General features: G+C 42.4%; 1 protein-coding gene across 1 annotated transcript in view; it reads right to left on the minus strand.

The window, feature by feature from the left end:
* Positions 1–5249: 5249 nt before the first annotated feature.
* SRGAP1 (SLIT-ROBO Rho GTPase activating protein 1) overlaps positions 5250–16752 on the minus strand; it is a 173580-nt gene continuing 162077 nt past the window's right edge. Inside the window, exon 22 of the mRNA XM_015411760.1 lies at positions 5250–5901. Coding sequence (XP_015267246.1) covers positions 5524–5901 — 378 coding nt within the window. The 3' untranslated portion in view covers positions 5250–5523. The remainder of the gene's footprint in view (positions 5902–16752) is intronic.

A 16752-nucleotide genomic window follows, 5' to 3' on the forward strand; every position in this document is an offset into this window, starting at 1 on the left:
CGTCCCCCCGCGTCCCCCCCAAATGACCCCTGATTTTGACAGATTTTGCCCTTGCTTACGGTTTTTACTCCAGAGGTGTAAATTTCTTTTACAAACCTGGGATACATATTCAATATTTATAACACACGGTTCCCCCCTTTTAAAAAATTCCTTGAAGTGGCAGTCTGAAAACCATCCACACTCATGGCTATTTTGAAAGGTCTTGATTTGATTTATACCTTAGTAACTGCTGAGAGCACTTTTTACTTGGTATAGAGAATGTAACACAAATGGTCTTGTTAAGAAATCCTTACTTTCCTCTGGATTTTGCACGTTATATATTGTTTCTGCCCCTTACTCTCGCTGACCTTTACATGCAGAAACCTCTTCAAGCATACCACATTACTCCATCCTTTCTAAAATGTAACTTAGTGCAACCAGATGAAATGCTGGAGTTAATCACATTTTCAGACATTTTAATATTCTTTAAAAGTGGGAACAGGAGGATAAGGACTCAAGCCATGTACTAGATTATGTGAGAGTGTGTTTGGAGGTATCCTTTCCCACTGCATAATTCCTTCTAAGAAAAATGGTGCTCAGCTATTATTGGGGGGGGGGGACACTGGGTGCTTGTCTTCTAGATGAGTTTCTATTTGTAATGCTACATGCCTCTCAGTGCAATTACTAGCAACAATTATATAAATTATTTTGCTTTTTAAAATCACACATTTTCCTTCTGTCAACATGTTCCTTGCCATTTTGCAGCTCATGTGCTTCTTTAGGCACAAAGTGAGGTCTCCTTTTATTCAATATTTGCACAGCATTAAGAACAATTGTACTTTCCAAACAATTGTACTTTCTTCTTTCTTTAATCAAAGATTGTGCCAAATATGAACAAACAGTAAAAACAGTATATTGTGATGGCAGCCTTGGAGTTTTGACTTGAGGAAAAACAACATGGTTGCATCTGAAAACATGGATTCCCAATCATATGGCTGTTGGGGAGACATTATCAAGAGAACTGCAAAACTGCAAAGTGCTTAATTCTTTTTCCAGCTACTGCTATTCTACCCACAGCCCCCTTTCCAAAACTGTTTTGCTTCTGGCTGGGATTACCTGGAACACAGCAAGGGATAAAGCAGCTATTGGTAGCTACATGAGCTACATCTACCATGTGGTCACAGAAGAGCCTGAATGTGACTGCATGGTGGAATTTGTATTACTTCAGATATTAACTAGATGTGTGCATAAATAACCTGAAGCCAAGAATTCCCAGGTCACAGTGAACATTGTTTTCATGTACAGCTTCCAAGTTCTCTGAGAATTTCATTTGTTATCCTGTTACTCTACCATGTGCTTTAAGAATCTAACTACATTAGTGCAATGCATCTACTTTTGCATTATTACACTTAGATTGACTGTGATGCTCCTTCAGAGAATTCTAAATGTAGTCTTCGGGTTGTTCTTTTCTGGCTGGTTCATATTTTCTTGCCACTCCACCCATTATGCAAAAGAAAACAGTATTAGTAGGCTTGGTAAGAGGAGGACTTGTAAAAGAGGCATAGTTATGGAAAATCCTTGGACTGTGTCACTAATCTTTCGACAAGATGCAAATTTGAGAAACCTAGTCAAAGCAGAGTGACCAGGCATGCAAGAGGCTTAGGACGTTCTGCAGGGTTTGTTTTCCTATACATGGAAGATAGTTACGTGTGACAGCACGTGCATGCAAAGTATGCCATGAATGATGTTCCCAATGCGAGTGTATCAGTCCCCAGCCAAATATGCAGTACTGACCTGAGCTGCATAGACATGGCAGGAGAATTACTTGTGCTGCATATACAGCTTCACACTCAGTTGCTCAGCTTCACACTCAGTAATGATGAACAAGAAGATCTGGATTAGTGGGCTCTGATTTCCTGTTCTTGTTTCATGCTTCTGGAATATATTACACACAGCTGCATGGATGGCTTTAAAATGAAGAGTTTGTTTAGTTTGGATTTGGTCAGAGAAAGGCAAATCATATCTACTTTACTTTTATACTAACTGGCAGAAGCAGTTTTGGAACTCTGAACTGATGCTGTTTTAGGAATAGCACTACATACCTCTATGCGTGCCTGCCTGTTACCTGCTCAGCCTGCATAATTGCAAACAAACACATCACAGAACACTATCAGTCTCCAGTGCTATATCTTCAAAAGGAAACTGCCCATGAAAGGCTACTCTAGAATTTCTCATCACTTAGAGAAGAGGGTGAGGAAAGGGAAGGACTACAGCATAAATCAATATGAAGTGGGTCTTATTTACCAAGCAGAGAGAAGTCCTTTGGAAGGATGCATATACAAAAGAAAAGGAAAACAACCAAAAGACCAAAACCACTGACCACTGCACACCATTAAAACGAAGCAGGACACAGACAGAACTATCCTCCTTTATTATAAAGTTACACTATGAGAAACAAATCTGAATGTATATTGAAGCCTGTAATGGTACATGCCCAAAATGTACAGTACTATACATAAAAGTGCATTGTCACAACAGCTTAACAAGTACATTCCCCACCCCACCCCCCTTAGGACTGTGCAATTGTAATTCTCCTGTTCTTTGAGAATGGGAAGGAATGCAATGGGACTGCAGCAGTTACAAGAGCAGCAGAAAACGAAATGGGAATGCAACAGTACAAGAGCAAGGCTAAAGCTTCTCTAAAAATGTAAAGGCACTTTCACATGTACATACTACAGATGTACATTGACACAATTAGGTAAACAGTCAACAAGCAGGAAGCTACCAGCACTGCAATCTATCAAACTGACAGTCAAGGACAATACTGATTCGATTAGGTGCACAGGCGTTCCCCCTTTACTAAGCCTGTAGTTGCATCAGTCTTTCCCGTTACATATCCATTCACTATACTTGAAGTTGCTATAATAAAACCATCAAACTACACACATTTAACTCCGGCAAATGCTCTAAGTGGGAAGCATTCACTGTTTCTAGTATTTTCTTTACTAAACAATTTCTAACATAAGCAATATGGAGGCCAGTACGATTATTCAGACATTCTATGTTCCCTACGCAATTTCCAAATATGGGCATCCACCTCCGTTATGCCACACAGTATACTAATAAAAACCACTAGGATAGAATGAAAGCCAACACAGTGGTTTTTTCCCACCACTTGTAGGTTTAGACTAATTTGGAAAAACATTTCCTAGCTTTCTATGAGACAATGCAATACTGAACAATGCTTAGTGTTATGAAAAAGCTCATGATAGAGCATGGGGCAATTAAGTCTTCAGGGTTCAGTTAAGAGAAATGTGACAAAATTTCTCCATACTTTGGTGAACAAAAGATTTCCCAATGTTTCAGTCTCCTGTGGCAGACAAACTGATTGAGTACACTGTAGTTGGAAGTTTCTGTGATCTGCACAATCTCCTCTGGTTGCCAAATAAGGGAATTTTACCACCCAATAGATTTAGATCCAAGTTCCAGCTCGTAAAACAACCACTCACCTGCTCATATTATGCAAGTAGGAATTGCCTCCAGGAGACTAGCCAGGGAAGCTTTTATAAAAGGCTTTCCCCCCTCCCCTAATACAAAGAAGTGCGGCTAAGCAAGCTAACACACATTTTTATGAGAATGTACCTTTTGTGAACTTTCACAGAATTATATTTATTAACTTTTTAGATTTTTATCCTTTCCATTTTATCCATGGAACTCACTTCCAGCTCCCAATTTTATCGTTAAAAATTAAACTGAGAGATAATGACTGATCCAAAGTTTCACTGGTCCTAAGCCCTACATTTAGCCGCTACATTAACACTGGCTTAAATGACTTTGCTGTACCATATTTCATGAGATTTTAACATTCCCACTATAAACAGCAGTGGTCCTAAATAGTGACATAAGGCCCCAATGCTCTTAGACTGTTACGTGCTGGTCACATAGGGTTGCCAGGTCCCCTCGCCATTGCGGGGGGGATTTGGGGGGGCGTTCCGGTGGTCAGCGGGATGTCACATGCTGGCCGGCAGCGGATCAGAGCCCCCAAAAGCGGGGGAACCCCTGTTGGGACTTGGCAATCCTATGGTCACAAGACCTCATTTATGATTCCACATAATAATGAAGGAACCAAATGAAAACATTTAGCCAGAACAGCAACTTACTCATGTGACATGTGCTATGAAAAAAAGGAATTCCTTATTTATATCCTATTTTGAGTGGGTCTATAGATATCAGCTCCCCTCTCCTTGCTTTTTCAAAGTGTTTACACTCCGAGCGTATATTTATATAATATCCATTAAGTGGCTGCTTAATAATGTACAATACATTCTCCTGTGGACTGAAGGTGACCTTGTAACAAAACATTCACAGAAATTATATGGCTTAGTGTTAGTTTGTGCAAAACAGTGGTAAAGATCGTTCACATGTAATGACATTGAAGATCCTAATTTTGAAGCTGTATGCAACCTGCTTGCTTTTATTCACACAATGCACAGATGAAGAAAGATACTGACATTATCTTTTGGAAAAAGAAAAGAGGTTCTGGTAATTTTTATTCAGATTGTGAAGTAGAAAACAACAGCTTGACCTATGAACAACCTCTTGCCTCAACAGAAAGTGTTATTCCAGTTTAGAAATATATAAAATCATTTTAGTAAACAAACTCCAAAAATACGCTTTTGCAAAGGAGAATCCAGCAGCTTCAAACTATAGGCATCACAATCTTTAACACTTTCATCCCAAGTTTGAACAGCAATTAGCCAAAGGAATGTGTTGTTAAACATAATGGTTCAGCTACAGCTTTCTATCTGCAGAAACATCCAAACAGTTGGCTCAGGACTGTAATCAAGTTTTGCAGTGAACTGTCTGAGACATATTGGTGACTGAAAAATCCAGCTTTATTGCAATATTATAAGCCTATGTGTGACCATTAAAAATTATTCCACATTGTCCTAGCAACAGGCTGTAACGGATCTAGAGTTGCCATCTAGATCACTGCCAGAAGCAAATGCATCCCCTCTTATTCAGTCAGTGGGCTGTCCTAACACTGCCAGCATGCTCACTCACTATTTTAAAAGGAAGCATCACCACAGTTCCATTTCCCCATGTCACTTCCTATAGGTTACTCAATAACTCTCAGTTTTCTTATTCATGTCAGAACCAGTAACACAAAAGTATACAAATCCATTAATGAATCCTGTTCAAGTAACCAGTCATTAAGATTCCTTAAGAAGTCTAAAAACTACAGTAATAAATTATTGTACTATGTGGGATGCTGGCTGTGATCTGTGGTGTTTTCATTAGTGAAGGTGTGTACAAGTTCAAGTAAAAAGTATGTGTTCCTGTTGTTTTCAAGTGACAGACTGAACTGTCCAGTTTAAAATTGAACCCATGTTATATGGTCATTTCAATGCTGAGATGCTACATTAAAAGCAAACTTTCCCCCTTATAAACATAAAACAATGGTGTTACGGATCCACAGACAGCGACCAGCAATCCGTCCTCGTGGTGGGTCACTCCATGCTTGTCACATGCGCTCCTTCCTTTCTACATGGTGCAGGACTTGTCTGTTGGACCTTGGGATGGAGAGGAAGGGCCTATGCTTGGGTTTGTCTTTGGAAGAACTATGGGTTTTGGCCTAAGCGCAGGTGGTTTCAGCTGCACTCCCATCCTGGGTGCCACCATGGGCTTGAATGTACTCATGGGATCACTGGAAGAACTAGTGCTACGTCGAATATGAGGCTCAGTGCTCCTTAACATGACACTGTGAACTGGGCTCAATGATTCGGTTGAGGTGGTGCTAGAAGGAGAATTTTTCATTTGTTCCAAGGTATCCAGCACGACATCTGGTGCATGCTTTGCAGAACTCTGACGTTCCAGTTCCCGGAGTTCATTCAAAGCTGTGTTCATTGTTTCTTCAATATCCTGTTCAGAGGGAAAAGCAAGGGCTGAAATGTAATAATGAACACCAAAGAAAGTATTGGGGAAATGTGTGTGTGTGTGTTTGCACATGTGTATCTATATAACAGATCAAACATGATCAGTATTATTTAGTCATGTGAATAGTTTAACACAGAAGTACCACATATCTATGAAACATTCTGGCCCTAATCCTGCTTAAAGTTAGTGACGTCTGAATCCCAATAAAACCAATGGCACAAGTTAGTTTTTAAATCCACTGGTGTTCAACAGGACTTAGCCACACCTAACTTTGAGCTCTTTTGGCCCTTTGACTTAAGGAGGCACCAGTGGAAAGAGCCTCAGTATGGGAAAGATAAAGCCGTTGTGGGGACATAACACAGATAGGGTGCGTTCAGACACGCCATTTGATCTGGTGTCGTGACAGTTCAGCAATGGATTTTATCTGCACGATCACACAGTCAACATCTGCCTCCCATCCCCAGCCGTTGGTTTCCAGATCAAAACCGCTTTAACTCGGAGTATTTTGTTACCAGGTCCCAAAGTGGTGTTTTCTCAGCTCTCCCGTTTAAAGCCGCATTTCCCCCCTGTGTGATCGCTTCTCCCGTGTCAAGCCACTTCTGGTTTAAACCCCCTCCCCGCTCGAAAGCTGCCTGAGGCTCCTGCTTTTCACCCGCCCCTTTTTTAATGCGTTGGTGGTGTGCACATAGGTGGAGCTCCGCCACCGCGTTTAGAAAACCGACATTTAACAGTCACTTGTTTTAGCGTTTAGATGAGTTTGGGATCTCACAGAGGCCATTTTTGGGTCAAACATTTAGAGGGAAGTCTTTTGTTGGAGGGGTTGGATTGATTCACCCTGGTGGTTCTGCGCATGTGCCATGGTAGTTTTGCCTCTGCATTCTATGGAGAAGCGTCTATGTGCATGCTCAAACTGAGAATTTTTTTAAAAAAACCTGCCAACACACGCTCCTGCGCATCGGTAGTGTAGACGGCGGGGAACGATGTGACTGCGCGGTGAGGCGGGATAAGGGAGGTAAGTGTGATCGTGATTATCCAGATCAAATATAATCCGGTTAGAACCGGAGCAGTTTAACCTGCTCTCAGCATGCCGTCTGACTGCACCCACTGTGTCTTACTACAAAGAGGGGAACTGAACACAATTCCAAGAGAGACAACTGATGTTAAAGAATTTCAATTGATAATTTTATGCCATGTAACCGGTTAATTGCTCATAAATACATGTGGAGATTACTGAAGTCTCAAATCTTGACATTTTGGCTGCTCCTGCAAGGGGATGATTGTGTTTTTAGGAGCATCTGCAACAGTAACAGAGCATCCACACTGGGCGATTCTTGCATTTTGCACCCCAATTCCCTTGTGCCCCTCATTCCAGTCCCCTTCTGCGCCATTGGAGAGGTTTTTGCTGGCTTCTTTAAAAAAGGGTAATGATTATATCACTGTAATCTTGCAATATATCTTACCACTGATTTTCTTTTAAAAGCTGTCAACAAGCTCACCAGCAGTGGTGGTAGTGGGCTAGGAATGGTGTGTATGAGGGAACGGAGAAGGGAGATGGTATCAGATGTGGGTGGGTAGGGTTCAGAAACCCACATCTTCCCATCCACATGTTGAATCCAGTATTTCCAGAAACATTGAATCAAAGCAGGTTGTAAAAAAGAGCAAATCATGGAAGGGGAATGGGAGGAGGATGACATTTCATGGATGCCCACAAAAAACTTTGCTGTGGTTTGAGAGCCTGAATGCAGTAAATCATTCACGTGGAAGCAGCCGCCGAAAGAAACGTATTGAATAGTAAGTTATTAGTCATTGTTGGAATAAAAGCCATGCTTAATATTTCCTTTTTCATACCCTTTTATAGTAACACACCAGAAAGAAAACATAGCCACAAACAGTTTAAAAAGTTGTGTTCGTAACTCATAACCTTATAACACTGACCCCCACCAATTACCCACTAAACCAGCTAAAGCTTGCAGCCTGAACAGTTTGCAAAAGACTCCATGCTAAGGACTGCGTCTGGTTTTATTTTTTCAGAAACAGCCTTACTGTTTTGAACTGTGACAGACACTGTACAATAGCCACTCCCATTTCTAAAACTTTACAATGTGAACTATAAAAAGCAGAAAGCCAAGGACAAAGCATGACTAAAAGGAGCTCAGAAGAAGAGAGCGCAACAAGGTAGACGGGGCATAGATGCTGCAAACAAGACAAGCTCTGCCGGCTGAGGAAAGGCTGTGTTGATGAAGCAGCCTGGGAAAAAGAGGAGGAAGCTGGCTTATGGCGGAAGGATGGTGAGGCAGCTCCAGAAGAAGAGCAGTGAAGCTGAAGGGAGAGAAGGAAGCAAATGAATGAGAGGATCAAGAGATGCACTTGTTATTCCCAAAACTGTTTTGCTAAAAGAGAAAGAACACTAAGTGTGGAAGCGATTTGGTCATAGAGAGATACAAATAGATTAAACAAGAACAATACCAGGTGTTTCCTGCTTGCTTGAAGCACAATTCCTATGCTTTAGTTCAAGGGCCTCTGGAGAGAATTAGAAAAAAAGTTTCCATATGAATGCTGTACCTTACGATAGAACCTATTACGTCACAGCCAACTTTTGGTGACCCCACAGGGTTTTCAAGGCAAGAGACATTCAGACATTCACTTCCTTGGTGTTCTCCCACCCAAGTACTAACCAGAGCTGACCCTGCTTAGCTTCTGAGATCTGACAAGATCGGGCCAGCCTGGGCCATCCAGGTCAGGTTGATCATGGAGTAAGTGGTCTCTCTGCAACCCTATTGTAAGGGACAGTTTCTTTAGTAAATGAGATGGGGAAGCACACAAGGTCTGTGGTCATTTTAAAATACCAGGCAAAGGTTCCAGAAATGGTGGTCTAGTGCAGAGTGGGGACATGGGCAGATGAGCCTGCCTGGTAGGGAGGGTGGGATATAAATCGAAATAAATAAATAATAAATGTGCATTTCAAACTTTTAGAATAACTAGCACTTCTTAAATGCTTTAGAATCATGTTGGTGAAGCCATAAGGAGATGTGTGCGCATGCACACAGGCATACAAACAGGGCAAAGAGAGAGCTACTGTTGCTCAGCAGCAGTGACATCATTGGCACTGTCCGAAAGGAGCCATGAGACTTGCATAGCCACATCTGACACAGCTCCTGCAAGAACAACAGATGCACAGCTGGGAGACGAATCACATTTTGCCCTGCTTGCATTTTGCTGGGGAAATGCAATGACCCCAGTGACAAAAGTATTTCATTAAGACTGAGCTTCTGAATTCTATGCAAAGTAGGAACCGCAAGTGCAACCTGACTGCAATATTTGTTGTGCTATATATGGATAACCTGAGAAGACCTTGCGTGCCGTCTTTGTAAATTACTGAGCTACATCAAACTTCCTAGTAAAGGAGGCTAGAACTTGCTACAGAAAATGTACAGTTTGAAAGGGAGAAAAGTTGCTACATGTTCTATAATGGGACTGCATTTTTATGATGCTGATATCATTAGTTAGCTTATTATTGCAGTCTTGAGACCAACGTACAGAGTAAGCATAAAACAGTCATAATATACAAAATACAAAAAATAGAAATTTGAATTTAAGAACTGCGATTCCCACAATCTAAGAATTAATGCATAGAACTCAGCAACTGAACGTGTAATTTCTGTATTCTTATCTGATAGGAGCCAGTGAAGCCTTGCTTTGTTTGTATTAATGTGACTGATGCTGATATACATCCTTTGTTCATGTAAAAGCTCCAGTGCTGTTATTTGAGGGTAAACATGCACACAATATTGAGGCCACAATGGTACTTTATTAGCTTTCCTTGAAGACTTTATCGTTATGCTAAGGTATTTGTAAGAAGCCTATTTGAATATTTCTAATGTTAGTATTATGATACGCCAGAGCCTTTTCAGTAGAGGCACTAAGACTCGAGAATGATTCTGAGGAAAGGCTGGTTTTTTACTTGCTAATATTTCAGAGGAAAAGATGGCACTTTTCAGAAGAGACTTTGATTTCTGAGTATATTCTTTAGCTTCTGTTGTTGGTTTCTGTTCTCTTCTGCACACACATTAATTTGTATGCTGCAGTTGTTCCACAGTTCTGTTTAATTGGTATTGTCATAGTTGACTGTACATTTCCTAAGGCAGCCAGTACCAAGGTCAAAAGGTGGGGTATAAGGAGATTTAACAAACAGAGAACCCTGCTCATACAACTTTCCAGTCTAAAAAAACCCAAAACAGATATGCAAATAAAAAGAAAGGGAAAGGAGCTAAAGAAAGACAACAGAAGAAAAGTCACACTGAATTTAAAAACAGGAATAATTAGGAAAAGAATGTGACAGGTCTTAAGACTAATATTTGGGGAGTGGCCATGGCTCAGTGGAAGAGCATCTGCTTGGGATTCAGAAGGTCCCAGGTTCAATCCCCATCATCTCCAGTTAAAAGAATCTGGTAGTAGGTGAAGCGAAATACCTCCTGCTGAGACCCTGGAAAGCTCCTGGCAGTCAGAGCAGATGATATTAACCTTGATGGACCAAGGGTCTGATTCATGTGAGACATTTTCTAAAGAATGGGTGGAATGAGATCTTGTAAATACCAAAAGGTAGTAAGTTCTTAAAGGAACTGCAGGTGTGAGATGTCAGATGCAACCTGTAACCTAACTAAAAGACTGATATCGACATCAACAAGGTTGCACTTACCTGTAACCACTGTTCATCGAGTGGTCTTCTGTGCAGGCACACATGGGGACTGTGCAGTTGCCAGCCACAGAAAAGATTTCCAAAGCTTTCTAATAGTCCCACATGGAAGAACAGCAAGTTCACTGAGTGAAGGAGGTGGGTGTGAATCTCTCAGGAGACCACAGAGGACTGCTTTACCAACAGTGGTTTAGCCACACAATTGACCTTCACCTGTGCAAGTGTCCCTACCAAAATACATGCAGGAAAGCGTCAAGGAAAAACAGCACCCTGTTGAAAAGAGGCACCATATATAGAGTGGCAATGAAGAGCCACACGCTCAAGACAGTGCGACAGTGCCAACTGACCCTCAAGGATGGGTTGTGTGAGGTTGCTGACCATGCATTACATGAGGAGCGAAAGGCTACCCGTGGTCGGGGATCCCAGCAGGGTATCACCTTTTGAAACTCCATGCATGGAGAAGGTATAAGTTATAACTCTATCATCAATGAAGCACCGAGGAAATTCCAAAAATAAAACAAGGGGTTATACCCTTGTTACGTAGCAACTGTTGTAATCCAATAAGGAAAAGATTAGAGAATTTTCATCCCAACAACACAAACAGCAGGGTCCAAACCTTGCTGCAGCTCCCAGAGACTCCCCTCCTCACTTACAGGTGCAAGACCTGTTACTGCAAGAATAATGGGAGGTAACTGGTAGAATGCAGGAAAGGACCTGAGCAAAGTATTAATTTGCCAGCAGGTATAAGTTCATCTGCACTAGGATAATGCAGGCAGTGGTGTGATGTGGCCAAAGAAAGGATGGACACAATGTGTTACGAGGAAAAAAACTTGTGAAGTCTGCAGAGTAATCTCTGCAGCAAGTCAGGCAGAGAAAAGGCGTAAAGACAGGTTGTCTCCGTGAGGTTATTGTCAGGAATGGAGCACAAAGGCCAGGGCCTGGAATGTCCTATTGTGTGGTAGGTGACATAGACAAAACCTCCAATAAGAGTATCAGGGAACTGGTGTTTGTCAGTCAAAAACATAATTACAGTGCCTTCCATGACTATATGAAGCGTTTGCACTAAAACAAGAGAGAAAGTAAGCATGTCCATCATGCCTAGTTAAAAGAAGTGTCAAGGCAAATTAATTTTGCAGAACATCAGGAGCTACTGGGAAACACATGCCCACAGCAGGGTTCTCACACATCGTGAAGGAGACATCGAAGATGACACTAACTTCCAGAAGCGCATAGAAAAAAGAAATGCTGTGAGATAAAGAACTGTGCTGAGACCACACAAATTATGCATATTAGGTCCGTCTCAGAAAGAAAGAAAAAACCAGGGGTCATTTGGGGGGGGGGGCGCAGGAGGACGCCATCCCCCCGGGTGAGGTGCGGGAGGGCGGGGCCTGGAGCTCCCTGCTGGTGCCCGCTGGCTGTGGGGAGGACACACTTCCGGTGATGTCAGGGGGTGTGGCATATGCTAATGAGTTATGTTAATGAGTCCCCCTAGCTCTTTTTCTATGAAATGACCCCTGGAAAAAACCATATCTGGGCATCCTGGTAAGTAAAAGTAAAGAAGTAAAATACACATCAAAACAACAGTTTTATTACAGTGTCACATATAGATATGTAAAAAATGTCAGGAAAATGCAGCAGTAGAAGCTGAACAGAGCTGTCAACCTTTGTAAAATAAGGATTGTGTGAAGACCAAGAAAGGCAAGGGAAAAAAATTCAGGCAGGTTGCTTTTGCAAAAGACCAATAATGACCTGTCAAAGCAGCAGGGAAAAATTAATACAGGAGCCTCATATGGGCTACACTAATCTCTGTGCACTCTGAAAGACAGCTAAGTATAAACTCAGTGAAGGGGAACATTGGAATGCTACCACTGGAAGCTTCCACCCTCAACGACAGAGGAACTGTCTGCAGGAACAGTAGAGAAGTTAATACACAAGACTGCTCAGCAAAAGACCTGGATTATGAGTGTTATGTATTAAGTTCTGCATTAGCTTGAGTTCTGGAACAGGATTGTAAATCCACCATTGAGAGCTGCGCAATGTTATGGAGGGAAGCACTCTGATTGGACCTTATCTGTAAATAATGATTGGTTAATATCTGACTTGTGGGTGTGGCTACCCAAGCCAGGACTGTTTAAAAGAGAGCCTGTTGCTCTGTATGTTTGTCTCATTCTTGATTTCTTTTGACTTGTTAATAAAAGCTGATTCACTGTTCACAAGCTGTGTTGAGTCTCGTATTCAACAATGAGTCACTGAATCTGGGCCTAACATAGGCTTTTCTTCAGGTGCTCCAGTGAAGACATAAGAAGCATTTAAAATAGCATTTGTCCTGTCCCGGGGGGAAAATGCAACAGAGCACATCTAAAGCTGCCTTATAGTGGATTGGACCATTGGTCCATCAAAGACAGCATTGTCCACTCAGACCAGCAACAGCTCTCCAAGCTGTCAGGCAGAGAAAGGTCTTTCGCATCACCTACTGCCAGATCGTTAACTGAAAGGCCAGGGATCATACACTGTCCTTTTAAAAGAGTGGTAAGTGTATCCTACTCTGTAACATAGACTCAAGGAGTCTTATAAATGTTCATATCTTTTTTAAAAAATTATCCTCACTAGAACCTTGCAAGGTAGGTCAGCATGAGAAGCTGTGAAGGTGCAAGACCAGCAAGTTGTAACACAAATTGATATCTGAACCTGGTCTCCCAGAGCCAGTCCAACACTAAATCAGCGTATCACCCTGGCACTTGGTGTGAATGGTGTCACATAAGAGTGACTCACAAGGGGTTACCAATATTAATTAAAACAGTGGCAGTTAAGGAATCCCCCAATCACTGCTGGTTCCAAAGGCTAGCCTGGAACTGAAAGAAGATGTGAAGCAGATAGGTTTGCCTGCAACAACATACTTGGCAATCACTACTGAGTTCACCCTGAAGATGGGGGCAGTAGACATTGTGTTTGAAACAACACCTGTGTTGAGCAGCCTGTTAGGGTTAAGTATCAGTGCTGAGCAGTGTTTTGTCTAAGCTGAGTTAGTGTGAGTGAGCGCAGTTTTTTAGCCTCCAGCACACACATCTTTGTCTTAGCTCAGGAAAGATGGCTCCAGGGCAAACTAATTTATGCAGTAGCCAAATTGCTCACTCACAACTTTAATGCTAGTAGCTCGCAAAGTAGAGTTTTTGTTCACAAGACTCCACAGCTTAGAGGAGCATTGGTGCTGAGAGACTGCAGGAAGATAGTGGACTGAGTCTGCTGTGACACTGTGCCAGCGTTTAGAAATAAACATGAGCAATAGGGTTGCTGGGAGATCTACAGCAAACTGGTTCTGACCTTGGAATCAAGGCAGCTCCAATAGAGTGAGTGGTAAAATCAGGCATAGCCACTCTCCAAAACTAGAGGAGCTGAAGAGGTCCAAATGACCCAAACAGGGGGGCGAAATACCCTTCTGACACATAAAACGTATCACAAAGAGTTCTTCTATGGTACACTATGCCCCCAAGAAATTCCGTTTGAAACTGAGGGCAGCCGGTAAAAGGTTCATTCAGTGAAGCTTACTAAAAAGGCTCCAAACGAGCCACAGCATCAGGCTTCTGGCAAGAGCCAATTGAAGGCAGAAGAGGAGGAAGGCCTCCTTCAGTTAGGCAGTAGAATGAAGTTTGAGTCCAGTGGCACCTTTAAGGCCAACAAGGACCAACAAAGTGTATTCATTTTGGCCCTATTAGACAGGTCTTCCCTCCGGGTGACTTCCCCCCGGACCTGAGAGGGGGGTGGTATTGCTCCATCAGGCAGTTTGTGCCAGGCAACTCCCCCAGGCTTCCAATCAGTTTAAAGACAAGCTGTGGATTGAGTCCTTTAGGCAGGCTAGAAATTCCAGGAAGCGCCCTCACTGATGCTGAGGGGGAGAGCTTTGACGCTGAATACTACAACATCGAACAGCATTGAGGCTACTGACCTCAGGGTGAACCCGAGGGGAAAGTACTTGTCGACACTGAAGGTCGACTCTGTGTCGATGCCAAGAGGAAGAAACATTCTGACATCGAAGGGATAATAAGTATCCCTGCAACTACTGTCGGAGTGGAGGGCTCCGATGACATTGAGCAGAAAAGGGACTGTAAGTATTGAGCCAGGTCCCAGGTAGGCAGCCTCAATGCTGGTCTGAGGTTGGTCAGTGATGTCAAAGGTGTTGCCCTGCAGGTTGGCGCACAGCCAAAGTCATCCAGGAGAGCCACGACTGAGACTGTATCTCATGCCACCTCCCCAAGGGGGGGGGGGGCTTTATTCAGGCAGGCTCTGACATACAACACCTCATCACAGAGGGAGAAACTGTGCCTTGTTCAGGCAGGCATTCAGCCGCAGCCTTTGTTATGAGACATTGAGTTTGAGGTTCTGTTGCACCATACCTCGCTACGGAGGGGGAAACTTGTCTTTGTTCAGGCAGGCATAAAGTCACAGCCTTTGAAGACAGCCAGTGATATTGAGGCTCTGAGTCACCGTGCCTCACACGGAGGGGGGAATGTGGTTTTATTCCGGCTGGTAACGAAGCCAAAGCCTTTAAAAATAGCTCTTCTGAGTCCAACTCTATCCATACAAGCCTTTGGGGGGGAAACTGGTGATTGTACGAACAGGCAGCTGCTGTGTGAACCCCCAGACAGCTAAGGCACAGATAATGGCCATTTCATAGCCCCATGTTAAAAGGGCAGTTGGTTCAATTCTGAGGTAAAACAAGAAAAATTTCTTCATTATATGTTGTTTATTATTTAGGCGTATCGATGACAAAAAGGGGAAAACTCTTGAGAAAAAGAAGCCCTCTCAGCCTCAAAAATGAGGTGAGGGAAGAGACAGAGAACAGCAGTGGAGATCCTCTCTCCATGGCGGCAAAAAGAGAACTGGGGGAGCAGCGCTCCTCCTCCTAGTCATGTGGTTGTTTGGGTGGGAAAACGTCAGAAGGAAGAAGGACGTTCCTAGTCTATTAGAAAACTTTGGAAATCTTTTCCGTGGTTAGCCTGTGATTGTGCGGTCCCCATGTGGGACTGCACAGAAGCCACAAAGATGAACCTAGAAAAATGATAAAATACAGATTTTTGAATGAGTTGCCGGGTCAGAAGACATTGACTAAGAGTGATGCAATTCTTGTAGCTTATGGTGGGACAAAAATAAAGCCTCTTGGGACGGTTGTCCTTGAAGGCTTTACTTGAAAGGGGAAAGCTAGACTGTTGTTTTATGTAACAGAGGCATCAACTCTTCCACTACTGGGTAGGGTAGCTTGTGAGAACTTGGATTTGATTCGTAAAGTGGATGTTATCACTCCAGCTAGGTCCCTGTCACAGGAACAACACACAGTTTATTTGGCATCCACTCTCAGCACCAGTAATCAGCTACAACGCAGTAGTACCACTCAGCATACTTGAATAATAAATGCTTCACCCATTACAAGATACAGCTGTGCTGTGCTCCATTACTGGTGATTTAAAGACATAATACCTCACAAAGGTAAACAAGTGCAATTACTTAAATCAAGAAATATATTTTTAAAATGAATATGACATGGAAAAAGAAGCCAGTGCAACAGGAAGAGTAAAGGAGAAACATGATCATATTTACAATCAAGTTGAACAGTGAAAAATAGATATAAATCAACAAAATGGCAGCAGAAAAAAATCAAGCTGAAGTAAAATAGGAGGATAAACAAGCGTTTTATTGGGAGCTTCCAGTCTCCTTCATCTGCCTCATGTCCAGCCATCATGCAAAGACACAGAGGACACATGTACGCCCACAATGCCACCGGGGCCTGGTCTCAAGTACTTCCCTTGCCTTGCATGGTCTGAGTGACTTTCCGTATATCACAAGCTACAGCCATTACATCTGAATTAGCAAACTATACCACACCAAAAAACAACACTAGGATTGCAAACTATGGTTTATTTGTTTAATTTATTTACAAAATTTACACACAGCTTTCTACCCTCATCAGGGCCACCAAAGGAGCTAACAGATTAAAAACATAATAAAAATACATCTTTAAAACCAAAGCTAAATTACATGCACAAAAACACATAAAGAACAATTAAAATATAGGGTAGGAAGGAGGGATTACTGATCAGATTCCAGGTGAAATAAAAAGTCTTCACTTTGACCCTGGTTTGTAATCTTAT

The sequence above is a fragment of the Gekko japonicus genome, unplaced genomic scaffold (assembly GCF_001447785.1).
Source record: "Gekko japonicus isolate JY-2015 unplaced genomic scaffold, Gekko_japonicus_V1.1 scaffold543, whole genome shotgun sequence".
Lineage (NCBI taxonomy): Eukaryota > Metazoa > Chordata > Lepidosauria > Squamata > Gekkonidae > Gekko > Gekko japonicus.